At 40.9% G+C, this 26261-nt stretch overlaps 2 protein-coding genes across 2 annotated transcripts; one reads left to right on the forward strand and one right to left on the reverse strand.

Annotated features, from left to right (window-relative positions):
* Positions 1-1357: 1357 nt before the first annotated feature.
* Positions 1358-10078, forward strand: foxo4 (forkhead box O4). The gene is made up of 3 exons (XM_074648569.1): positions 1358-2378; positions 4057-5607; positions 6922-10078. The coding sequence occupies exons 1-2, from the start codon at positions 1935-1937 to the stop codon at positions 5575-5577; spliced, it is 1965 nt and encodes a 654-aa protein (XP_074504670.1). The 5' UTR covers positions 1358-1934; the 3' UTR covers positions 5578-5607; positions 6922-10078.
* sesn4 (sestrin 4) lies at positions 7751-24510 on the reverse strand. The gene is made up of 9 exons (XM_074648570.1): positions 24145-24510; positions 16875-17072; positions 16515-16697; positions 16102-16347; positions 15154-15268; positions 14825-14949; positions 13642-13808; positions 13414-13558; positions 7751-13327 (listed from the first exon to the last, which is right to left on the reverse strand). Exons 1-9 carry the CDS (start codon positions 24208-24210, stop codon positions 13238-13240), a joined length of 1335 nt encoding a protein of 444 aa, XP_074504671.1. The 5' UTR covers positions 24211-24510; the 3' UTR covers positions 7751-13237.
* Positions 24511-26261: the final 1751 nt, after the last annotated feature.

Below are 26261 nucleotides of genomic sequence, written 5' to 3' on the forward strand. Positions count from 1 at the left end.
ACATGAATGACTCAATTTCCCAGAATTCCATTTTCGCGCATGCGCAGAAGTTGTCGCCTGACAGTGGTAAACAGACGTCAGAAGGGAGTCTTCGCCTCGAGTCCAAAACAAAACAAAACAAAACAAAACAAGTGAAAAAGACGCTGAAGGAGTGAATATCTGGACACCAGCGACGACGGGAAAGTTCACCAATACTCACCGCTGATTAAAAACACCCACTTGGAGTAAGTTACCGGAGGCTTTTCACGGACTTTTCTCCCGGATTGTAAACTCTGGAGTAGCAGTTGGAGCTTAACGGCAGCTAACGTTAACGGCTATCGTGTGCTGTTTTCAAAGTGCGGCGGTTGGGAGCCGTTAGACCTCCGAGGAGACACAACTTCACCTAGCAACACTCCGTAGTTCGTCAACCGGTCACCGGGACTGTGGAGCGAGGACCGGCCGGGCTCCGGGCCTCGGTGCAGGAGGTTTTATAACCCGCTTCTTCGAGCATCGTGTAGCCGGAGAGAGGAGAGAAACATGGCAGATGGTGACATGCGCCTGGCCGCAATGTGGCGGACCTGAAGCTGAAGCACACGGACTTCTCTTACTTTTATTCATTTAAAAAACACTATTGAACTATTCCCTAAAGTCTGCTCGCTTGTTTCCTCTTCTAATACTCGACATTTATGTAGCTTCTCACTTGCAGCAGCTTTATTAACACATACAGGCCGAAGAGACGTCGACCTTTCTGAGTTTTCACACCTTATTTTGTGGCAGTTAGTTAACAGAACTGTTGCTAGGATACTCAACCGTTAATCAGACGTTATAAACGTTGTTGTTTTTAAACACGTGGCTTTGATTTAACCAGATTTTTGTTTTAGTTTTTTATAAAAGTTTATGTGGATGTTTTTTTTTGGGCTTGTGGAAAAGCCCAGACAGACATCACGTTGTTTACAAGTGGAGACGGACTCTCTTAAGAAGATCCTTTGTAACAGTAGCCAGATAATCCCTGTTTGTAGTCTTCACAGTAGAGAAATCAGTATTTCCCTGGATTTAATGAGGAAATTATAGGATATAATTTGACAAATTTGGTTTGATTTATTCTTAAAATATAAGTATACTTTTTTTGGGGGAAAACACCCTTAAATTGAGTGATTATTAACAGTAGCCAGCTAATCCCTGTTTGTAGTCTTCATAGCTTTTACAGTAGGAAAAACAGTATTGTAATGAGGAAATTATAGGATATAATTTGACAAAATTTGGTACGAAATAATCCTTAATTTTTATTCTTAAAATATACTTTTTTGGGGAAAAAACACCCTTAAATTGAGTGATTATTAACAGTAGCCAGCTAATCCCTGTTTGTAGTCTTCATAGCTTTTACAGTACATAAAACAGTATTGTAATGAGGAAACTAGGATATAATTTGACAAATTTTGGTACGAAATAATCCTTAATTTTTATCCTTAAAATAGACTTTTTGGTAAAAAAAACACCCTTAAATTGAGTGATTATTATTAACAGGAATGGCATTACTTTGTACCCATTTACCTCTACGATTTTGGTATTCATATATCAGGTGAGCCTCTGTAGATCCAGATGTTTTGGTGCCACTCTGCCACTTTTGTTTTTATCTCATTCAAACAAAGGGACTGTCATCATCCCAGCAGCCCTCCTTCATTCTATATAAATCGGCCGGTTTATGATAGTTACTATTAAGGAGATTATTTGGGTTCCCTAATCTCCAATCTGAGGATTAACCGAGGCTATTGGTGTGTCCAGATTATTGCGTCTCCTCTCCAGGCCCCTCTTGTTTACACCCCCGAGGCGGCTACAGCATATTGTTTTTGTGTGTCAGGAAGTTTTTTTCTTTAAGTTTACCTTAAAGGTAGATGTTTTAAGTAGTTCAGTGTTTTTTTTTTTGTGGTTGAGTGGAAGTTCTAAGAGGACCCAGCATGGAGGACTCGTCGGTGCCCCCGATTGACCCAGATTTCGAGCCCCAGAGCAGACCCCGCTCCTGCACGTGGCCGCTGCCGAGGCCCGAGATCTCGGCTGTCAAACCGGAGGGGGCGGACGGATCCGAGTCCGCCGCCGGGACCCCGCCCGCCGACGAGGACAAGCCGGAGCCCCAGCAAATCACCTCCGAGTCCGAGAAGGCTGCGGTGGAGGCGGCAGAGGGAGGGACCGCGGCCGGAGGGGGCGGAGCCGGAGCGACGCCTCGTAAAGGGTCATCCCGGCGCAACGCGTGGGGGAACCAGAGCTACGCAGACCTGATCAGCCAGGCCATCGATAACTCACCTGAGAAGAGGCTGACCCTGGCGCAGATCTACGAGTGGATGGTGAAGACAGTGCCTTACTTCAGAGACAAAGGAGACAGCAACAGCTCAGCTGGCTGGAAGGTGAGTATATATATATATGGGTGGTGGTGGTGTGTGTGTGTTTACTGCATCACTTTACAAGGTGGACTACAATGCTTTAAGGTGCAATAAGTAGTACATTTAATAGCTTTATGATTCATGTTACGTCATAGAAACACTGCTTTGCAGATAACAGTCTTATTGTTTGGGCTGGTCAATATGGACAAAAATGTACAGCAACCAGAGGAACTTCTCTATACATACTACATCCCTGTCTACACCTCTGTATATATATATATATGTTAGTACTTCTCATTATTACATACTACATTCCTGTCCACACCTCTGTTTATGTTTATGTATATATATATATATATATATATACATACATATATATACATACATATATATACATATATATATATATATATATATACATATATATATACATATATATATATATATATATATATATATATATATATATATATACATATATATATATATATATATATATATATATATATATATATATATATATATATACATATATATATATATATATATATATATACATATATATATACATATACATATATATATATATATATATATATATATATATACATATATATATACATATATATATATATATATATATATATATACATATATATATACATATACATATATATATATATATATATATATATATTAGTACTTCTCATTATTACATACTACATTCCTGTCTACAACTCTGTGTACATATATTACTTCTCATCATGCATATATGTAAAAACCCCATCGTGTTTACATTGTTTTCCCATCTGAAATACTATCTTCAACAAATTTACATTTACATTACTATTTTATATTGATTTATGGTTATATTTAAGCGCTATATTTTAACTGCACTATTTCATGCCTTAGATTATCATTTTGCTTTTACTTTTACTTGTGTTTTAGCCGTTTTATATATAGGCTACATATTCATACATATGAGCATTGTTGAAGGAACCTGAGACCAAAGATTTTCATTACCAATGACTGCTTTGCTGGAATTGACACATGACAAATAAAGATCATTGCACCTTGGAACATATAAAACATATCCCAATATCAAAATATATCACATTATATATTTTTTTAGTTATGAAAAATTGCCCCCTTAAATTTTTTCTTTAATGTTCTTCATATTTTACTGCATGATGATGAGCTGTCTTACTGCTCATTTTCAGCAGATATTCATCTATATACTCTACCAGCATTTAATTGTCTCATTGTTTATTTATTCCCAGGTGTGTCATGCTTTAGTTTCAGTCAGATCATTTAAACTTTGGCAGTGCAGATGTATATTTAGGGCTGGGCGATATGGAGAAAATCAAATATCACAATATTTTTGACCAAAATACCTCGATATCGATAATAGAACAGCTAAATTAGTCTGAAGAGTTCCTAAAATTACATAGATTTATTGTAAAGTAGCCTTTAAAACCAGGAACAGACAACACTTATGCCATATCACGATATCCAAAATCTAAGATGATAGCTAGTCTCATATCACAATATCGATATAATATCAATATATTGCCCAGTCCTAAGTATATTTACTAGTATTAATCTGCAAATGAAACAATGTTTAATGAAAGGAACCCCACTCTTAATAGTAGAACAAACTACAGTTTGCATAATTTCCTGTTCTCTTTCTCTCTGTTTTCAGAATTCAATTCGCCACAATTTATCACTCCACAACAAGTTCTTGAGGGTACACAATGAATCAACAGGCAAGAGCTCCTGGTGGATGCTCAACCCAGAAGGAGGGAAGACCGGGAAAGCTCCTCGCCGCCGGGCCGCCTCCATGGACAACAGCAGCAAACTGCTGAAGAGCCGCATGAGGGCCAAGCAGACCAAGAAGCAGGCAGGAGCGGCCGGCCTGGGCGGCGCTGGAGGGGCGCTGCAGGGCGACGGCAGCACAGGTTCAGCGGGCGCAGACAGCCCTAATTCGTCCCAGCAGTTTCCCAAGTGGGGGGTTAACAGCAGCAGCCCCTCGTCCCGCGGCAGCCTGGATGACTCCGACATGTGGACCACCTTCCGCCCACGTACGAGCTCTAACGCCAGCACCCTGAGCGGACGTCTGTCCCCCATCGCTCCTGGACAGGAGGACGATGATAACCTGCCTAAGGACGTACTGCTAGGAAGATATAATGCCAGCAGCTTGACCCCCACCCTCACCGAGACCCTCATGGAGGAGCTGGATCTGATCGACGGCCTCACATTGATGACTGGGCAGCAGGGAGGGGCCAGTCCCAGTACAGCCCCGCCAGCACCTCCCACTCCGCTGCCCTCCGCCTCCACCCTGCTGCCCCGTGGCTCCAGCTTCTCCTCCTTCCATCAGCTGCAATCATCCAGCCTCCCACAGGCTCCCACTCACACCGGGACCCAGGCCTCCGTCTCTCAGTGTGGACCGAGCAGCAAAGAGCCGTCAACCTTCAGCAACTCCCTCTTCAACCCCATGTCCAGTCCCGGCTCTCGTGTCGGCGGCCATTACAGCACCCACGTGCCTTCCAGCCTGGAGGCGCTGCTCACCTCCGACTCCCCTCCTCCCAGTGATGTCATGATGACCCAGGTGGATCCCCTCATGCCCAGTCCTGGAGGGGTGGGGCGGATGGGCCTGGGCACACCTGTGGTGGGCGTGAGGTCCAAACCCAACCAGCTGCTGTTGGGTAAAGGGCTGGAGCCGAACACGGTGGCCCCCATGGCGCTGTGTCACCTTCACCACCACCAGCAGCAGCAGCACCAGCAGCAGCAACAGCCACAACAACAACAACAACAACAACACCAGCATCACTCTCAGATGGGGTTGGGGATGATCCTCTCAGGTATGTCTCAGGACCCGTTACAGCTCTCTGGCCTCAAAGCCCATCATGCCGCGGTGCCAGCGGTGGGCTCTCATCACGGAGGGCCCATCATCTCAGCCAATCCCGGCATGAATCTGCTGGGGATCAGTCAGTTCGGAGCTCCGTCCTGCTTCCCGACCGGTCAGGACCGACTGCCCACAGACTTGGACATTGACATGTTCACCGAAAACCTGGATTGTGACGTGGACTACATCATCAACAGTGACCTCATGGACGGAGACAGCCTCGACTTTGACAACTTTGACCCCATACTGCCTGGAGGCCAAGGCTACGCTGGCCCGGCCACCACACAGGGCTCCGCTACAAGCTGGGTGCCCAGTTAATTCCTCAGCTGACCACACAGAGTTAGCCAGGTATGCTGATCGCTCTTCTTTCATCACACAAACACACTCAAACAAGTTTCTTCAGATAATACTATACATTGTTTAGTCTATGAAATGACAGAAAATAATATATAAAAAAATGTGCATCAGAAGTTTCAGATATTTTAATAGACTCTTTGTTTACACAAAGATATTCAATTTACAGTTAAATAAAACAGAGAAAAGCAGCAAATCCTCACATTTGAGAAGCTGGAACCAGAAAATGTTTTTGGCATTTTGGCTCGATAAACGGTTAGAATAGAATAGATCTTTATTGTCATTGTGCTAAGAACAATGAAAATCTGTTTAGCGGTTCTTCAGCCGTGTGCAATATAAAAGTATAAGTAAATAAGTAAAAACAAGAAATAACAATCGATGCAGAATATCTATCAAGACAACAATAAAAACGAATGAAACAACACAAAACTGACAAAACAATAAAAATGCACACAGAGTGATTTAGGGCTGAAAGTCAATCAATTGATTAGTTGATTGACTATTGTGATAATCAATTTATTGTAATTTATCAAAGGAAAAAAGCTAAACATTTGCAATTTTCAGCTTCTCAAATAAGAGGATTTTCTTTTTGTCTGTTTTATATAATTGTAAATTGAATATATTTGGACTGATTTGATTTACAGTGATTGAGTCAATAGATGATTTAAGTACAGTTCAGTGAAACTGAATAAAAACTTTTTTTAGCTATAATATATCACTACTGAAAAAAGGAGAGAGCATGAATTTCCATCAACTCTCATGACGTTGAACCACAGAAATTGAACTGACTTGTTCAGTGGATATTCCCAGAGCTGGCCGTATGCCACAATTGCTTCACTGAAGTAGCGCAAAGATTAAACATTAAACATTATGACCAAACCTACACATTTCTCCAACCGTGTATTTTGCATGTATGTAGCTACATACTTCTGAGACATTATAGCTGGCTCAAACAACAACAAACAAAAACTAAATATATATAAACCAAAACTAAACGTTTCTGAAAAACTGAATCCAAATTAAAACTAGCAAACACTCTGAAAACTAACTAAAACTAAATTAAAACTAGCAAACACTCTGAAAACTAAATTAAAACTAGCAAACACTCTGAAAACTAAATTAAAACTAGCAAACACACTGAAAACTAAATAAAACTAGCAAACACACTGAAAACTAAACCTAAACTCAAAACTCAAAACTAAAATAAAATAAAAATAATTGAAAAGTCAAAACTATTACAACATTGGTACATAATCTGATTTATGAGCCAATTAACACGATTGACCGTTTTATGATGTCGTTTCGCAGGAACTGATCTCCAATCCAGATAACCTCACAGAACAACAGAACGAGTGGTGCGTCCCTCCTCCCTGCTGGCTGAAGATACTATTTTCACATGAGATGCTTCGTCAGGACTTAAAAGACCAGACCTCACCCATGTGTCATGTGCCAAGACATGCGGAGGACGGGGAGGAGCTTCAGGCTACTATGCACAATATTTCTCCCTTTTTTAAAAAATATATAACACTTACAACGATTTGGCTGCTAGCCGTTTGTTTTTTTTCTTCTAATCCGAACTGATGATTTTAAAAAGACGTGTGACATGGTGTTTTTATGAGTGAAAGACAAATCATTAACTCCCTCTGCTGGGAGTTTATATTTCAGTTACACCAGAATAGCTTTAGGGCGGATACGGTACTCGATGGCGTTGGTATTGAAGACTCAATAAGACAATGCGTTTTTGGAGAAATGGCCAGTTTTCCATTGACACTAGCATGAACTGCCAGACCGGATGCTGTTTGAGGTGCAGCTACTCTGCTGCACCGTGAAAAAGCTTCATCACAGGAGTCGGATTGTGACTGCGTTGTGAACAGGTGGAAGATAAAAGACTGGACGACTGGAGGTATAACGGTCAATATAGGCTACACATCTTGCCCCATTACGGACTACGATTATATGTACGATTTTAAATTTCTCACTTTAGAGGAAAAAAAGAATGCATTTTTTTTTCTCCAATGAAATTTGGTGATTCAACAGTTAAAAGAGGGTCTGTATTTGCAGTTTGGCATTTTTGACTTCAATCCAGTGTGTTATGGTAGATGTCAGTTAGAGGGTGTTTTTTTGTTTTTTTAAATCCCTGATGTGCAGTTAAACTAACAAAATGAAGAAATGTGATTTGTGAATTTATACACGGGGCATTCAAGGGTAAATTTATTTGCCAACAAGTGATTGGTTGGCCAAGTATTATATAGTTTTAGACAGCAGTATGCCTCCACTGTCAAACAGTCTACCTGATTATTCTTCCTTTTTGTTTTCATCGAGCCTGTGCATTTTCAAAGCACTTAGGTTTCCTGCGACACAGGGACCCCAAACTAGGACTCACGTGAGGTTATACCATTTCATTAAAAGAGTTTAAATCCTGTAAAACATGTAAAGTACACGTTGCACATGTACACAATGACACGCTATACAGATTTATCAGGAGAACTAAATGAAATCTTGAAGGAAATTTGAAAAATCACTTCTTGAAGGGTTTTGTTATTTAACATTTTCCTGATATTTTGTCGGGGAGGGTTGAGGGGGGACTTCATGTCAGAATATTCTCACACTTTAATGATCATTCAAGAAATTAATTCACTGTGTGAGAAGTACAAAAAAAGAATATATTTGATTATAGTTTTAATATACAATTTAGATGGAGGTAATAAATGAGATATTAATACATATGAATATATTACTAATGACAAGGTTTTTTTTACATTGGAGGAAGCATTCTCATCATTTTTAACGGTAATTTTCTATACTTTTATTTTTGTAAAGGATGAGACGCATGTAGATTTTTTTACATAACCAAAGGAACACTAATATTTGCATTTGCATGGCATTTAGGGAGCGCTTGGGCCTGACAGTATCTCGGTGTACATAAGCTTTGCAAAAGATGCCTGTAACGTGAAATCTGAGAGTCGAGTGAGGCATCAGCACTTGACCATTTTAACTCAAATTCCCAATGATCTGCCTCATTGTTTTCTGCATTAATTGTGAATCCAAGTATAAAAAAAAAAGTGGCACGACGAAAAGAAAAACAATTTATTGTCCCGCTTTTCAACATGCCGCCGAATTCTCATCTCAAAACGAGACAACCGTTACCTCTCAGGGTCGCTCAGAAGAAAAACGGGAAAACAAACTTAATCAGATGACGTGAAAATAGCAAAAGAAATATTTATTTAACACATTTTCTCTGTTACAACAGACTGGAAAAGCAACACGCCACGTCTTTATTTTGTTTTTCTGGAGGAGTTTCTGTCTTAAAAAGAGTTGACCTCAAATTTGACCTCCCTTTTTATAGAGAAATGCATTCGAGCTCTCCAGCCATGTATATCAGTACTCTTCTATCCCTCGGGTTTTATTTTGACTGCCAATATTTAAAACACTATAGCATGACTTTACTCTGTAGCACGATTATTTTGTCATCTTCCCCCTTAAAATGTTGTGTTTTGTGTTTGTATTTAATTACATTTGTTTATAACGTTTTCGTGATCAGAAACAACATCCCTGCAGTTTCATCATTTCACTGTAGCTATGTGAATACGTTAGCCTCTGATTTGTATAAAGCACTCTCTTTTTTGTTCCACAAAAGCGCTTTTTTTACTGTTTGAATGGTGCTAGATGTCATATGTGACGTATCCTGCAGTACGCCATGATGCAATGGGTGCATATCAGGGCCTTTTGAATATTCTGTATACAGCACAATGATCTGGTGTTATGTTAGAAGTTACCACAGCATCAACAGTCCTTCCCCCTCTTTGTTTTTATGTTTTTATATATATGATAACCCCCCCCCCCCTAAACTGGTCATTAAATAGATCTGGAAACAGAAGACCAGCTTGTTCAAACTGCATGATTTTCTTGTTATTTTTAATCATAACATGCAATTATTTTAGAAAGTTGTATAAGCAAACTCCCCCCCACGTTTTTCTGAACTAATGTTGGAAATGTTATTAACAGTTAAAAGGACAGACTGCAGCATGTAAAAGGAGCGGTGGTTGGTTTGATGTCTCTAGTTTACTGTTGCCTCCTCAAACAAAGATGGGCAGGTGTGGTGTTATTACTCCCCTTGTATCTCCCCCTCTATGTAATAATTATCTACATATTTTGTTCTTCAGTTTTCTTTAAGTAGCAGTTAGTCCCCGTATGTTTGTTTTGACATTTAAAATTGCCCCAATTTGATACACTATTTTAGTATTCGGCGAGGGTTTTTCTTCCATAGGGGAGGGTGGGGTGGACAGGGAATGATGAGTTGTGCATAAGCCAATTATGTTTATGATTTTTGATTAATGTTGATAGTTCTTATCCCCCCCCCCACCCCCACCTCAGTCTTTTTCTTTCTTTACACATTGTAAAGTCAGCCAGACAAGAAAAAACAGTTCTGAACAGCAGAAATAAATTCAATAAACTGTTTAACCCACTTTGTCTGAGTTTTTGGTGCAAAGTTACACTTGTAATGTTTCTTTTAAGTCAGACTGTGTTCAGTTCTGCACGTCTGCCACTAGGGGACGCTGTGGTCCAGTTATACAACTACCTACTGTAGTAGCAGATATAAATACTGTACAAAATACTGCTGGTTAATAACATATAATAATTAAATAATATAAAAGTGGAGTTGTAAATTTCATTCTTGATCTTGGAAAAAGTAGTTTGACCAAAAACATTTACTAGCTTTTTCCCATTTGCTTTCAACTGCATCTCTCAGTCTTCATCAGCAGACAGAACGACTGATGTGGTTGAAAGCTTTAGAAAATACCAATAAATTAACCGTGAGTTACAATTTTTTTGTGTCAAATAAAAATATGAAAGTGAACTGTACTTTTGAATTTTTCTTTGTTTCCCTCATCTTGGCTTTACAAGAAATCACATGTATTTTTACATACTGCCTTTCACTGTTTTAGGTATCCTGGAGGCAAAATAGTGATTAGTAATTTTGGGCAATATAATTAAAATTGTCTGACAACAGTAAAAGTCTTGCACTGTGATGGATCAGCTTACCGTATTCAAATTACACCCACAGGTGGATTTTCATGTAGTCAAATGATTGAAAATGGCTGCAAAATGGAAGGTACAAAGTAAATAAACTGAGGGACGGCTTAATAAAAATATTTGGTCATAATACAAGGTTTGTTATTCAGTAAATGGACAAAAACACTTGTATGGTTGTTTAAAGGTAGTGTGTAGGATTAGGCGGCACCGAGTGGTGTGGTTGCAGATTGCGGTAACGTGAGCCACCGAGTGCAAACCTGTGGCAATGCCGTTCGTCTCGCTCAGAGGCCATCTTTACCATAATAACACTACTTTATGAGCAACTGAAGTTAGACGGCGGCTTGCGGTCCCTCGGTGTTGCACTCTGCGGCTCACATTACCGCAGTTTCACAAGCGTGTTGGAGAACTACAGTGGCCTTCAGGGATCGTAAAAACACCTAAGTCTCTCTCTAGAGTCAGTGTTTGGTTTGTCCGTTCTGGACTACTGTAGAAACATGGCGGAGCAACATGGTGGACTCTGTGAAGAGGACCCGCTCCCTATGTAGATATGAAGGGCTCTTTCTAAGCTAACGAAAACACAACAATTCTTAGTTTCAGGTGATTATACACCAAAGAAAACATAGTTATGAATATTATATTCCGTTTCTGCTAATAGATCCCCTGAAATGTTACACACTGTTCCTTTAATGTATCTCCTGTAGAAGAAAGTAAAACAGTAGACAGCAGTTATTTTCATAGAGTGTCTTTATAGAAAACATTTCTTCACATTTTCAAAAAACATTTTTTTGCCTTTTCACCTCTTTTTTATTTTATTTATTTTTTTAGATAATTGTCCTTTTTTTTTTATCTGCTCAAGTTGAACATTTTTAACATCCATCTGTGTCAAAGGCTCTTTGCTGAGTTGCTGGGGCTCTTAGAAGGTGTCTGACAGAAAACACGGGCGTTCACAGCCGCGATATTTATCAGAAACACTGAACACCAAGAAAAAAACAGTTCCCATTCATGCGGGAAAAGACAAGTTTTAAACTTGTCATTTGGGGGTGTAAGCTGCAACCAAAAGCCCACATTCAGCCTCCAGTAGTCACATCCCTCCACTTCAGCAGCACTCCAGTTATAGCCTGAAGGCACCTGTGTTATCAGCGCTTTTGCTTTATATGCTCGATATGCACTTGTTTCTTTTCTACATCCTGTGGTTACTAACTCTAAACAGTCTGTCACACCTCTACGTCTACTCAGGCTGCAGCACAACAAGCAGGTTCTACCATCACACCCAGAAACTAAACAAAAAAAGTACTCTATAGTTTACAAAAACTATAAAAATAAAAAAAGACAGAAAACAAGATACAAGTGTTTTAACAACTAGTTTGCACATTGTTCTGCTTTGCAAATTGTACCGTGGATTTTGACTTGATAATCAGAAAGCTTTAACACAAAGCTTTGAGCAAAAATCTGAACTCAAGTCATGACAAGTGCAGACTGGGTATTTTTCATCTATCCAATTCATCTCTTTACAGATGTTTTTTTTAATGACTTTTGGTCAGAAATTCAGTCTCTGATTTGATCACTTCTGAAGCACGTCAGCACAAAAAAACAACAATCATCAAGCGAATGGCTCAGCTTAATCTTCACTGTAGGAAACAGCTCACTGACCTCTTAAGTTTTATTTTCTTATCAGGTGTAAATTGTGTGTTTTGAAAAAAATCATTACCTTCAAAATCCTTCTGCGTGTACCGAAAGTAACAATAAGAGCAATAATCCACTGAAATATCTCGGATCAATTTACTTCACTCCGAAATCTGTGGCTGAGAACAAAAGCAAAGTCTGAAAGTTTGAAGACAAACAGTCTAAAAATCTCCGTTACACGTCGTACAGTGGAGAAGAAAGGCGTCAGACCCACACACACGGTGCGTCTCAATGTCTACTAACAAGCTACCTTGCATTATAAATATATAAAGTTTAAAAAAGTGCTTATTAAAAGAAACTATAGTGATATGATAACTTCCAGCAGTGTCACTGTTTGTTCTTGACCAGCATTAATACAAAATGTTAGGGAGAGCAAAACGGTCGTCCATCACGGTCCACTTAATGTCCTCCAACACTGACAAGGATTGTCCAAAAAATAACAGAGGCCCTCCACTCCCGTTAACATTCAACTTGTACAAAAAGAGATTTTTTTTGGGGGGGGGAAGCATAGTTATTACAAAAGGAGACTGATCAAACTATGGCCACTGTAACACACTGCTACAAACAAGCAGTTTCTCACAGACTGAGCTGGAACCAAAAACAACGGGTAAAAATTAAAACAACTCTAGTAACAATTGCACATAACGTTTGAGAGCCGAGATGTTTGATAAGAGGACTTCACAACAGGAGGATTTGCAGGAGGAGGGGGGCGTGGCACATTATGGTATAAATACATTAAATCGGAGAAAAAGAAAAAGCACATTGATGAGGCAAAACGATGGAGCTGTGTCCTTAAAGGTGCCGCTCTCGTCCCACTTCACCGTCTGCTGTTGAGATTTCTTTATCCTCGCGTCTCGGGGTCTCTCTGTACCGGCGGAGAGTTCTAGCTCTGTGCCTCTCCGAGCACTTAGGCAATCATGTACTGAGTGATGGCTCTCAGAGCGTATAGCAGCTCAGCCTGCAGCCGGGCCTCCATGATTAGTAAATTAACGTGTATCTGAGAGAAAGAGAATGAAAAGTGATTCACACCGAGTGCCAAAAGAGGATAGACCGATAGAAAGTTAACAGTGAAGGTCTTCTTACCCGTTCTGAAGTTTTAAGAGGAGCCAAACTCAGCGGACACACTGGAGTTTTGGTGGCATCGGGAAAACAGGCCACAGACTTGATGTACAGCCTCAAATCTCGCTCGAGCAACTGGTTCACTTCTCCGTAATCATAATCATCATACCTGGAACCACAAACATTTATTTATCTACCAAACACAAAGAAAAGTGGGGCTTCTGTATGAGTCAAAGAAGGCTGTTTTCTCACCGTATTCCTAACACGCAATGGATGTAATTCCAGATGGCCCTCTTCAGGTCGGGGCTGTGCATCGAGGGGAGGGTGGTCACACTCCTGAATCGGTCGTCCAGGAGGTGCCCGATGTCCGAATACAACCTGTTGACTAAGGAGAAGCCGTGGTCCTCCCATGAATAGTCCTGCAGAGAAAATACACCACACATGCTCAAAGTCAGCAAGGTTTTGATTAGTTCATCAAGATCACCGAATATTAAAGTACATCAGTGGTTCCCAGCCCTCTCCATACGTCTACTGTTTGTGACCAGCTCAAACAAAGACCTATTTGAATGGATTTTAGAGGCCTCAAGCGGTGAAATGTTCACCAAAAAGCACAAAGATTAAAGGAAAGAACAAATGAACATAATTTTGTGTAGCAGAAATGTTTGTTCAGCTTTCCAATCCTCTAAATCCTTTTTGTGAGGTTTATCTTGTGACCCCTTGTGGGGTTTCTGGCTCCCAAGGTTGGGAACCAGTAAAGTACAATACAGTATGGCATGACTTTAATGGCTAAACTATTGAATAGAGTAAGCCTAAAAAAGACAAGTCAAGCTCTAAACTCACTGTGTTCTCAACATACATGGATGTAACATGAAAGAAGTACATGTTAAACCTAATTTAGTTAACCAGCTATATGTACTTTTTATTTAAATCTAAACACACATTTGCAAATACATGAGTTAATAAGGAAACTTCAGATTTCACCACTATTTGAAATTTTCTCACGAGGAACTTATGTGGGTTTGTGAGACAAACTAATGTGGTAAAATGTCAAAACCAGTATTGATACACCTGCTGTGTCACCACATTTACATCATAATTTGATCACTGAAAACCTGGAAGTTCACTCAACCTGCTTCTGACTGTGACACAGTTTGGTAATGAGCCTTTCAAATACCAAACCTGGTGTTTGTTGATAAACTGTTATTAAATTCAAATCATAAAGCATACCGTATTGTAAAGCACTTGTTTGGTTACAGGTTGCAGACATCAAGAGCATTGATTCAAAACTGTGTTAAGCCACTGAATGTTTGATGTGTTTAGCAGACACCAGCCAGCCTATCAGTATTTCCTGTGGCAACAGCATAAAGGGCCACCTACAGAGTTAACTGATAACATCGTCTGCCTACAGACACATTGACAAATGTAACATCCTCACCTGAACTCTAAATACTTGAAAGTGGTCCTCCTCCCTACGAGCGAACTCCTGATAACACAAGTCGGGGTCCGTGATGAAATGCGTCGGGTCTGTGAAGCACATCATCTCCTCCTCTTCCTCCATATCTAAAAAAAGAGACGATGAAAGCAAAGGAGACGGAGGGGAGGCAGAGAGAGTGCGTCAATAAGTGTGGCTGATGATGAATGGCGATTGCTCAAGTTTCACACCATGTGACCTAAAACGCAACGCTCAAGATAACCATCACAAGTGAGTGGGAACATCTGAGCAGTGTTATCTTGTTTGTGTATTCATCTGCAGATGTACGTTACCTGTTTGCTGGAGTGTTTGTGTCTGCAGCAGGCGCTCTTCTTTCTTCTCGCGCTCCTCCTGGGACTTCTGAATCCGCTCCTTGAGACACACCATGTCACAGCTGGAGTCCAGAGACTGTCGACACAAACACCAGAAAAACTTACATTTTAAGTATCTTATCATGAACAGACACAACCTACGGCTACTGTGACAACCAATCATACATTTATCATCAGAAAACGCATCTCCCACTTTCCTCTCATAATTACACAAAGAGCTCTTTTCATTCAAAGTGATGCTATATCAGTTAGCATTTAATGCTGAGAAACACATGCTTGGACTAACTGAACCATCGATTTCACACTATGAATCATGGTTTGTTTTAATCTTTTACATAAGAGATCATGTTTACTGTATCTACATAACTTCTCAAGCAAACATCTTTCTGAAATGTTCACCAGAACTCATGTAAAATGTTGTATAATCATGCTGAAATGATGTCACATTATCACACAAAAAGAGAATTTGCTGCTTTTCTCTGTTTTATATCATTGTAAATTGAGTATCTTTGGGTTTCAGACTGTTGGTCGGACAAAACATGCAATTTGAAGAATAATTGAATAATTGTAAAAAAATAATTCTACATATTAACCAATGAAATGAAATTAATCAGTTGCATGCAGCCCTGCTGTATAACCTTTATAAATTGTTATTGTATTCTTGTATGTATGTCATAAGGGAAACTAATTCAAATAGTATCACATGAAACATAAACCATCATATCTATTTCCACAGCATATTTTCCACTTACAGAAAAAAGAGAACCAAAGTAAATGTAATTTGAAGGTTTCTTAGCGTTACAAATGTTTAATAGGCAAGACGAGAGGACTATTTTTGCAAACTGACTGTATTCCGCTTTGCGATTCTTTTATTTGAAGAAAATACAAGTCAAGTCAAGTCTTTGTTACCCGTCTTCGTGCTATGTGTTCGGAGGGAGTGGCGAGCGACTGAGGCACGTTGGTGTTGCCGTTGGCAGCATCAAAGGGGCAGAAGGTCGGCGGGGTACCGTTGGGAGACTTGGAGAGAGGGACAAAGTCTGAGTCTGTGTCGCATCCAAACACAAAGCTGCAGAGGGAGTGGCAGTGGGCCAGGATCACCACCGCCTGCACCAGCTCAGCCAGCGACCAGCACTGCTCGCCCGACTTTAGCAGCGTCTGGAGAGATAAGAGCTCGGGGTCAGACATGATTTTAAGGCACTCAGGATTTGCCTCCTGAGTGCTCTAAAGAGCTAAATAATTCGGTGTTTCATCATCATTTGATACTGTCTTGTTATGGTTTATGTACATTTTGATTTGTTTGTCAGTGTTTGGCTTTGCTGTACCTGGATGTGTGAGCAGGCAGTGAGCCAGGGTTGGTGGGCCAGCACCTTGTTGATGTGGTCAAGGAGACGAAGGCGAGGGGGCGCTGCCTCCAAACCCTGCAACCACAGAGGGTCCCCGCCCACCCTCAGGAACTGGGCTGAGTGCAGGTACACCAGGTAGTTGCAGTGATGTCTCGCCGCAGCCTGAAAGTCATGGGGAGAAGAACTTGAGCATACAGATACGGGAAGATGACCACCTCAAACGTTAGAGCTTGTTATTCTTTCATTTTGAATAATACTAGTATGATCCCTGGTAAAGATCAGCTTCCTTGTGTTTGTTTATCCTGGGTATGTACAAACGAGAACAGCTTGGTCACTGACCATGATGGCGATGTAATGGCGGTACGGCAGTGGCAGGGGGCCGTCCATGTGCAGGATGTAGTGCTGTGTACGCAGGAAGCTCTCCAAGTACTGAGGGTGAGAGGCCATCTGCTGGGACACGGCGTCCACGCTCCCCCTGCTGACCAGAGCCTTCATGAACAGCAGCGACACTCGCTCCTTCTCACCGTTCACCATCACCTGCAGAAACCAGCACAGAGAGGAGGGAGACGGTTGGTTTCTGACGGGAAAAACAAAAACCTTGAGCGGTTTGTTGTTGCAGTACAAAGGATGTTTCATCATTGTGTTCATGAGTATGATGCTCATGCCGTAGCCATTGGAGCTGAAATCCTGAGCTAAAAAGTCAATTAATTGATTTGTCAAACAACAGAAAATCACATACATTTAAATAAATCTATTAATTGTTTCAGTCATTCAAGCAAAAATATGTCTTCAATCCCCAAAATATGCTGGTTCCAGCTGCTCAAATATGATAATTTGCTGCTTTCTCTGTATTATATCAGTGTAAGTTGAATATCTTTGGACTTTTTGTTGGACAAAAACAAGCAGTTTGAAGATGTCACTCCAAGGGCTGTGCGATTTTCCTGACATATAGACAAAGAAAATGTATTAGTAGATGAATTGATCAAGGTAATAAACCTCAGTTGCAGCCATCGACATTGCCAAAGTGCCCAGAGTGACAGTGATAAATGTCTTCATTGATTTTGTAGTTCTTGTATAATGATTACAGACATGTACTCTGTGCGAAAAGTTTTCTTCAAAATACTGCATACATATAAATGCTCCTCGAAAAAGATATAAAAACCAGTAACGCAGGGCTGACTGTCCGTTGAATCATTAGATCTCATTTTGTAGCCATAGCCGACCGGCTCAAGATAAGGTTGGACTTCAGTGTCCACACCATGTGATGCCGGGCTCAGACTGTGCTATGGAATGGAGTCATGTTCCTCACATTAAATCAGCTGAAGAGAGGCAGTCTTGGAAGAACAGCAGCCGCGATGCTGTGATACCGGCGCCAGTGGCAAGTGAGTGCATTCCTTACATTATTCTTTCTGCAAATAAAACAAGCAAACAACGGCACTCAGCTGGAAGCTCGACAGGCACAGAGACACCAACTCAGGTTGACTGCAGCAGAGTCTGATGCCTCATACAGTTCTAATACATTATCATAAATGTAGATGAGTCACCATGAATTTACAGGTATCCACTTTAATGAATTGAAAGTGGATGCAGTGAACAAAAACAATAAAAAGCCTGGTACAAGGCTGAAACCTTGTCCTTTGAAAGGAGGATTTACACGCTGGCAGGAACCATAGATGAAGAAACTAATGTGAAAGTTGGGCTTAAGAGGCCTTAAGGAGGGAAACGCTGCAGCAGCAAAGAAGTGGATGAGACCAAACACACAAACATGGGTGCGACTGGGCTGAGGAGCCAGAGGCCAAGAGAAACAGACCCATGTGGAGAGGGAAGCTGGCCTGCCCTCATAGGCACAGCCATTTATTATTACCTCTCTCGCCATCATACAATGGCCTCTAGGAAAAGGTGTCTGGGAGATGGGCCTCGGGCGACGACTCGGTTCCCCTGCATGTGAAACCTGAGCGCACAGCGCTGATCAAAGCCAAATGGTTCACTGCAGTTTGAACTGTATGAATGTTGGCAAGGACTTATCCTTTTAACAGCACAAACCGCTGTCTAGGATTATTTCTTTCACAGACACCTCAATTTATGTCACACATAGTCGGAGCAAATGTCGACCACTTAATTTTAGCTCCGTACGCCTCTTTGGCATTCATCGCCATGTTTATCTGGCTGGTGGCTCCATGTGGTATTTCACTTCTCCCTGTAGTGGCTGAGGGTTTCCTTGTGATCCTGCGAGAGGCTCCACCTCTTGACCTATATACGCTCAGATCTTGAAAGACATGTTAACATACTACACATTAAACAAAATCAATCTTATCATGGTGTTTATACGTCCATAATCTCATAGTTTATATAAAGCGACAGAGAAAAATTATCTAAAAGGAACAGAAGGATAAAAAAAAAACTGAGTGAACGAGGAGAGCTGGCACTAAATGAAACCCGCTCGTACACAGACCCTGACCCACTCTTGTCTGTCAACAGACATGGGAAATAGGCCGGAGGGTCTATAGGGCACACAGGTGCCTGCCAATCAAACACCTCTTTACAAGAGCACATTCACACAAGTATCCCTCTGCAAACACAAGAGCTACTGATAATTAGTATGCTGAGCTGCAAAATCTACGCTACTGCTCCATCAAACTGGCTTGGTCACTGAAAGGAAAAGACATTTCAGGGTCTCTATACCGTGCAGAAAATATGCTTTGAGTCTGACTTGTCAAGGACTTACGTAGGGAGACCACTTAGTTTATTTTTTCCAGTCCGTCGCTATAAAATAAGCTACAATGTTGTTCAATAAACTGCCCTCAGCTTAGTTTGTAATACAAACACCACAACACATAATTCACTGAATCAGGTGTAAGACATGATGGTCACTGTAGTGTATTTACTACAGCCTGACTGAAATTGTATGTTTGACACAGGTATCAATGATTCATGATCTCATTTAATTTAAAGGCTCAGACAAAATGCGAAAGACTTCCCGTACAGCAGTGTGCTTCTTATTTAAAACTCAACAGTTTTAGACCCTCAGAGCGCCGATTCCCACCTTATATCTGAATTTAAAGTGCGCATTTTACTGTATTTTGTTGATCATTTAAAATTTAAATGATTCTCATGAAGCACGTATCACTAGATTATTTTCTAATAAGGAACTTTATGTTCCTTAATTGGGTGTGTAGAAAATGTAAACGTTTCTGTTTATAATTTAATTACTCAAGCAGGAAAATGTACATATTTTTATTTTCCAGGATGTTTTATGGTATTTGATCTATGCAAGTCCGTAGTTGGCTGCAATTGTATAGATCAATTATGTAGATATGATTGACTTTATATTGTACATCCACAGTAAGGCTTTTAACTGTAAAGTATTTCTCAAACGTTATTTCCAAGTGGTCATGGTACAAAATGTTTTTTTGCAAATTATATTTTACAGATGACAAATGTGCTCTTTAGGAAAAATTACATAAGTACCTACATCTGTGATGACAAGCCGACATAGTTGCTGTATGTGCCAATAATATCAGCCAGCCGATGTATGCTCTAGTATTAACATGCTTTTTTGTGCTTTACAGAATAAAAATGTAACTGCACAGTAGATAATATGAATCCAAAACAATAAACGTACTTCCTGTTACATATTTAAAACCTGTACCAGACGTACCAAATACCAACACTGTATGGTAAACATTTCAGACTGGAAATACGGCGGTTGCTTATGAAAAACCAGACTACTAAGATCACACCGAGGCTATGACAAAACCTTATCAAAGTGGGTCATCATGAACAACAAGGTGACGCAATGAATCTGGGTACAACATAAGCATCATCAGACCTCTACTTGCTCCAGTGTTGTTCAAAATGTAAAGGAATACACAACTTCTGTAAGAGGATTAATTCGGCAAAAGGTTACTGCTGCTGAATTAAATACACGTACAACCAGTAAAAATGACAAGACAAGCAGGAGAACACAAACCTCTACAAGCCGGTGGCCCTTTAACTGACTGGTTCTGTCATTCATTTAGTCTTCAGCCACTGTCAAATCTACAGCTGTGACAAGAACAGTAAAATAAGTGACAACACTTACTCTTGTACTGACCGAGGAGACTGGCATCACACAATCAAAGAGGAAATTGTTGTTTTGTGAAATTTCATAAACATGTCTGGACTAATTCGACGGAATACGTCAAACTGAAACAGGAACTTACTACAGTTGATGTGAGCAGTCGCGCAGCAGGAAATAACACATCCTACGGATTTAACCGAGTCTGCTGACTGACACCGTAACATGAAAGCAAAATGAAAACTCAGCTAAATACACAGTTCAAAACCAATATACAGTAGGTTTCTGACAATGTGTACATTTTAAAAAATTCCCAGATTTTGAAACTACTAAAACAAAAGGAAAAGTCCATAAATTACATATTTTGCCATGGTTGCCAGACAGAAAAAGTAAAGCAATTCATATTCCCCTACATAAGTGATCCATCCCACATCATTTTCTAATCAATACTTGTGATTAATACGCACTACGGGAAGAAGGTTTAGACAGACATTGTTTGTCAAGTCTGTGTCCAGACACCCATCCACACTGCTTCATCTTTATTGCCTGAAAACAAGCCACAAATGCTGCACACAGCAGCACTGTTGATAAGGCGATACGCTCCTTATTGTCCACCCACAGGAAAAAACACCCGCATGAAAAGCTGCTAACAAGCGTGTGTGGGTGGATATATAAAGCAAAAAGACACACATCATCATTTGGGCAACCGTGTACGGTATTACAAAGCATATTTTGGTTTCACATGGATGCAAACAGTCTGAGAGAGACGCACATTAAGGCTTTGTGCACACAAACCTATTAATTCTGCTTATAGTACGCCCAGCAGCTACTGATATTGAAACAAAGGCATTTTTTATAGTCGAAACAGAGCTTGGGGGTGAAAAAAGCGAGATGGCGATGTTGATTTTAGAGCGCTGCGCTATTCAAATCACAAGATTAATTCAAACTTGTGGCCTGGCTGCAAAAACACAAAACAACTCACAGAGGGCCTGTTTGTTGTGAGTAAAAATTCACAGGTGTAGATCATAGACAGTCAAAAAAACAAAAACTTCCCAACACGGGAGAGGTCATTTGTTTATTGATCAGGGAGGAGCAAGAGGCAGGCCAGGGATGAAAATGAAAAACAGGGGTGACGTCACTGAGGGGAGGAAAGGTAAATGGAGACAAAGACAGGCTTTGATAGCAAGGCTGACAAACAAAACAGCAGCACTGTACGAGCAGGGATATGAAGATGACACACAAAGAAGTGGGAAAATGATGCAACCAGTCTTCCAAGGGTAAATGTGTCAGCTTGAGCTGAGACGTGCATGTGTGCATATAGTGTCTGTGCTGTGTTGGAGGGCTGCAGGAGGGGGGCTGCTGCAGTTACAGGAGAAGGACATTCAATCTGCATTCCGATTGAGCCTGGATGGGGTCCGTCCTGATCATACGCCGGCGTCCTGACGGCATTAACCCCCCTCCTCCTCTCCCCAAATCACAGGAAACACAAGCAGCCAGGCCGATTTTGGCTCTGCAACCTGAACTTAAGAGAGTAGTGCAAAACAAACCAGCTGCAGCCCAAAGATGTTTAGAGAGGGGAGGAGAAGAGGGGAGCTGCCGGGTAGGACAGCACATAAAACAAGACAAATAAAACACTATGCTGCAGGATGGGAAAAAAAAAAAAAAAAGAGAGCCAAGCCCACATACAGCAGATGAGGGATTAGACCTGTCAGAAAACACGGCAGGCAGGTAGAGCGAGGGGGGAGACGCAGTTACAAAAGAAGTCCACTGATAGCAATTCATTACCAGCCTCATTCAAAAACAAGCTGGGGGCGTGTAGGGTATACGATACGATAATACGATAATTTATTGTCAGACAGGTCTGAATTTTGTTTTTGCATCACAGCAGCTCCATTTGCAACATCACAAAAAGGACAAAGACAAGAAACAAGGATACGTACATTTAAACATTACAATCACAGAATATTCAGGGCCCTTCAACGTACATTTGATCTGGGATTAGGCTCCATATTTAGTGTTAGGATTGACTGGTGCACAAAAGAGTGCTTCAGTCTAACCTTATTAAATCGTGGAACCCTGTATCTCCCTGATTTGATGGTAACAATTCATATTCACTGTTCAAAACATGGTTGGGGTCAGAGACGATGGTGTTAGCCAGCCTTAAGATGTTATTATGATAGGTTGATTCATAGTATCATATCAACAAGGCAGGTGCTCAAATGTGGTGGTGCTTAAATGCCAAATACTTGTTTACTTGGGTTATTTTGTTTTGCAAAAGCAGAAAAACAAATACAGATTGTCTCCAGTTACAGATAATTACGTAATCATGTAGAGGAAAAATGCCAGCTGAATGGCAATGAACTATGAACAGTGAAGGGCAGTGGAAGTGAACCCAGATTGGACTTGAAACCAGAGCAGAGGGTTTTTGAATCCCTTGCTGCTCACATTCCTCCCTGTTTTGCTCCATTTCTGGACTCTAATCTGCAGCAAACATGTCTTTTAGGAGAGGACTGCACACTTGAGACAGCGCCCCCCTTCTGTTGCAAAATGGAAAAACAGGCGACCGAGGAGAAAAACAACTTTGATTGGCAGTCCAGTTCAGCCAGCACAAAAAACACAGCACAATAACCAACATTTAGAGGGCACCTGGAGAAAAGAAAAAACTAAAACAATCCTCATCTGTCCTCACAGATTAAATGCACAAACACAGCCGTGTCCCTTCGAGCCGTGCTTATATCTTATTTAAGGGTAATAAAGGGCACTGCATTACTTCACAGCCTCCTTTAACTGACTGACACTTTTCTCCCAAATCCTCAGATGATGTCATCGTCACCTACAGATCTCTCCTCATAGCAACCGTTACTGCATTTAAACGTCAGCATTTAAGTTAAATATAACCATATATATATATATATGAAATAAAACACTTAAAACATCACTGGTGAACCAACAAAGGAAGAGTCCTCCTTACATTGTTTGAAAGGCTTATTAACATCACAGTGACTGTAAAAACACACATTTAACGGCAAACGGCTGTTTTTAATTCAAATTAAATGTAACGTTGACATTACATTTACTAACGGTAGCTTTACTAACGGTAGCTTTTTAACCGTTGGAAATTAGTTTTAACGAGCATTAAATTAACATTTTAACGACACTATAAAATGTTTCTTGAAGGCGATGAAAGGTGACAGTTCATAACCTTAAATTAAATCATAAAAATTAACTTTATTGCTTTTTTTATAGTTGTAATTTAGCTAACTGTAGTATGGATAAACCGTTAGTTTGCTAGCTAACTTAACAGCCAGTGTAACCATAGCTACTGGTTGACAAGTTGGAAAGTTTAGAGATATAAAACAGTGTAAGTCTTCTTCATATTGTCGGCTGTTCTGTGCCTAACTTAAAGCTAAAAGAAACAGGTAAGTCGTGGTTAAGAGACGAGTTTTTCTTTGACATAAAACTCAGTAAATGAATGAACAGGCTACCCAGTTAGCCTGCTAGCTTTAATTGTGTTAGAACTTTTCCACAGCTTTGTGTCTTTGTCAGCTTTACCTGTTTGTGGACTCGCTGGTACTGGGTTCTCAGGGGGTACTCCATCTTATTCGTACAGATGATCATTTTCCAAAGGAAAGTAAGTGTGCTACTGCATGGATGCGTCTTTTCTTGGTGCTTTCCGAAGCTAACAAAGAGCAGGAGAAGCCTGCTGCCTGCTAGCTGCTGCTGCAGTCAGTGGGTCGGTGGTGCAGCTGAAGACTGGAGACTGAGAGAGAGAGCAACAGAAAAGCTTCCCGGAGCCGAGCTGACAGCTCCAGTAACAGTGTGCCCAATCAGAAGCTCAGGAGGCGGAGCTGCTGGCTCACACAGAGGAACATCCAAATGCTAATGAACATCTGCAAACAACAGTGCAGAGAGGCGAAAACAGGCAACACACACCCACAGAGTCCAACTACCAACTTCACACACATTCATGGGACATTTGTTAAAGGTCCCATATTATGAAAAAGTGCGATTTTCATGGCGTTTATATTATAAAGCAGGCTTAAGTCCTACATAAATACTTTGAAAGTATCGAAAGACTCAATCCACAGGGAAATACACACAGCCCGTATTCAAAAACTCTGCATTTGAAACAAGCTGTCAGGATTTCTGTCCATTTGTGATGTCACAAATATACAATATTAGACGTAATAGACACAATTTTAAACGTAAACATTCTAAATGTGTCCCAGTTTATTACTGGTTGCAGTGTATGTGAATGTCATCAGCTGACAGGAAGTACACATGGACCCAAGCTGTTGCCTCATTTTCTAACATAGAAAGGTGGAACTAACCATTTGGCATTATGTGATTTGACCTTTAAGGGAAATTTTAAAGGGGCACTTACAGGATGCAGAGCAAAAACACTGGATCCTACACTCCCCATGATGAAATTAGAAAGCACCTTTTCATCACAGCCTGTTAAAGGGACTGTTTGTAAGAATCAGAAATTGCTTGTTAACAGCAACACCTGTGGCCGTTAAGTCAACAAATGTCAGTGTCCTGTTGCTCGCGCTCGCTCTACATAGACATGAACCAGCATCGCTCGAAACAGTGAGGCGACACGCGTCAGCTAAAACCACAATATCACTCTATATTTCAGCTGCTTGGCAGTAATGTTAGCTGACCAGACGAAGGTCTCTACCTGAATCAATGCTGATCCTAGTGTTGGCTTTTCCTTGTGTTGGAGTCTTGTCTGAACAGCGTAGCCACACGCGAGCGCGCATGGGACACTGACCCGCAATGATTTATACATGTAAGAAGTTACAAACAGTCTCTTTAAAGGCCCTTGTCTTTTAAACGTGAGCGTCTGTCGGCCTAGTTTTTGCGGTGTGTCCTGCACCATCGGCTCTAGTCGGTTTTTCGGCCGATTCAGCATGTTGAATCGGCCCAGACACACTAAGCCAACATCAAAGAACTAACGGCAATGAAGGCCGACTGTTGCGTCGCCTCACGTCACCATTTGTCTTGGCCGACAAGTTGCATTTGAACACACTGCAAAGACTATAGCCGACAGCCAGTTAGCACGGATGTTGTGCGCCTGTGTGAGATTGAATAACTCTCCCCACCAGCAGGCGGCGGTAGTCTGTATTCGTCTTTCAAAAAGGGAAACAGGAAGGCCGAGGACTGCAGATATACAAGTCATTGTTATGAAACGATGCAGCGTTTGCCGACTATTTTCACACCACTCTCGCCACTTAGCTTCATTCTAGATGGCCATGTTGTCGTGAAAATATCGGTGTATTGGAACGATCAGATGAGATGAAGAGGAAAAATGAGAAGAGCCTTCTGTGTGCGTCCTCTTGACTTTACTCGTTGGCTTGCTTTCCACTTCTCTTCTCGCCAATCAGAGTGATTCAACATGCTGAATCGCTCGAAAAGCCTCCAACACAGGCAGACTATAGCCGAAGGTGCAGGACACACTGCAAAACCTAGGCCGACAGACGCTCACCGACGGCCCCGCCAAGACGAAGGCGACGTGGGGCGACGCAACAGTTGGCATTCATTGCCGCTAATTCTTTGATGTCGCCTTTCTGTGTCTGGGCCTTAAACTATCCAGCTTTTAACACAAATGATCCGTCATACATTTGTAGTCTTCAAGCACAAGCTGACACATAATAAACATTTTGCAT

This window comes from Sebastes fasciatus, chromosome 10 (assembly GCF_043250625.1).
Source record: "Sebastes fasciatus isolate fSebFas1 chromosome 10, fSebFas1.pri, whole genome shotgun sequence".
In the NCBI taxonomy this organism is placed as follows: Eukaryota; Metazoa; Chordata; class Actinopteri; order Perciformes; family Sebastidae; genus Sebastes; species Sebastes fasciatus.

Bases quoted from the DNA above. Each gene is read 5' to 3' on its own strand.
- foxo4 (XM_074648569.1), top strand. From the start codon at position 1,935: ATGGAGGACTCGTCGGTGCCCCCGATTGACCCAGATTTCGAGCCCCAG. The intron at 2,379-4,056 runs GTGAGTATATAT...CTCTGTTTTCAG, and splicing joins ACAGCTCAGCTGGCTGGAAG to AATTCAATTCGCCACAATTT.
- sesn4 (XM_074648570.1), bottom strand. From the start codon at position 24,210: ATGATCATCTGTACGAATAAGATGGAGTACCCCCTGAGAACCCAGTAC. The intron at 13,559-13,641 runs GTGAGAAAACAG...TTGTGGTTCCAG, and splicing joins CATTGCGTGTTAGGAATACG to GTATGATGATTATGATTACG. The intron at 13,328-13,413 runs GTAAGAAGACCT...TCTTTCTCTCAG, and splicing joins CTCTTAAAACTTCAGAACGG to ATACACGTTAATTTACTAAT.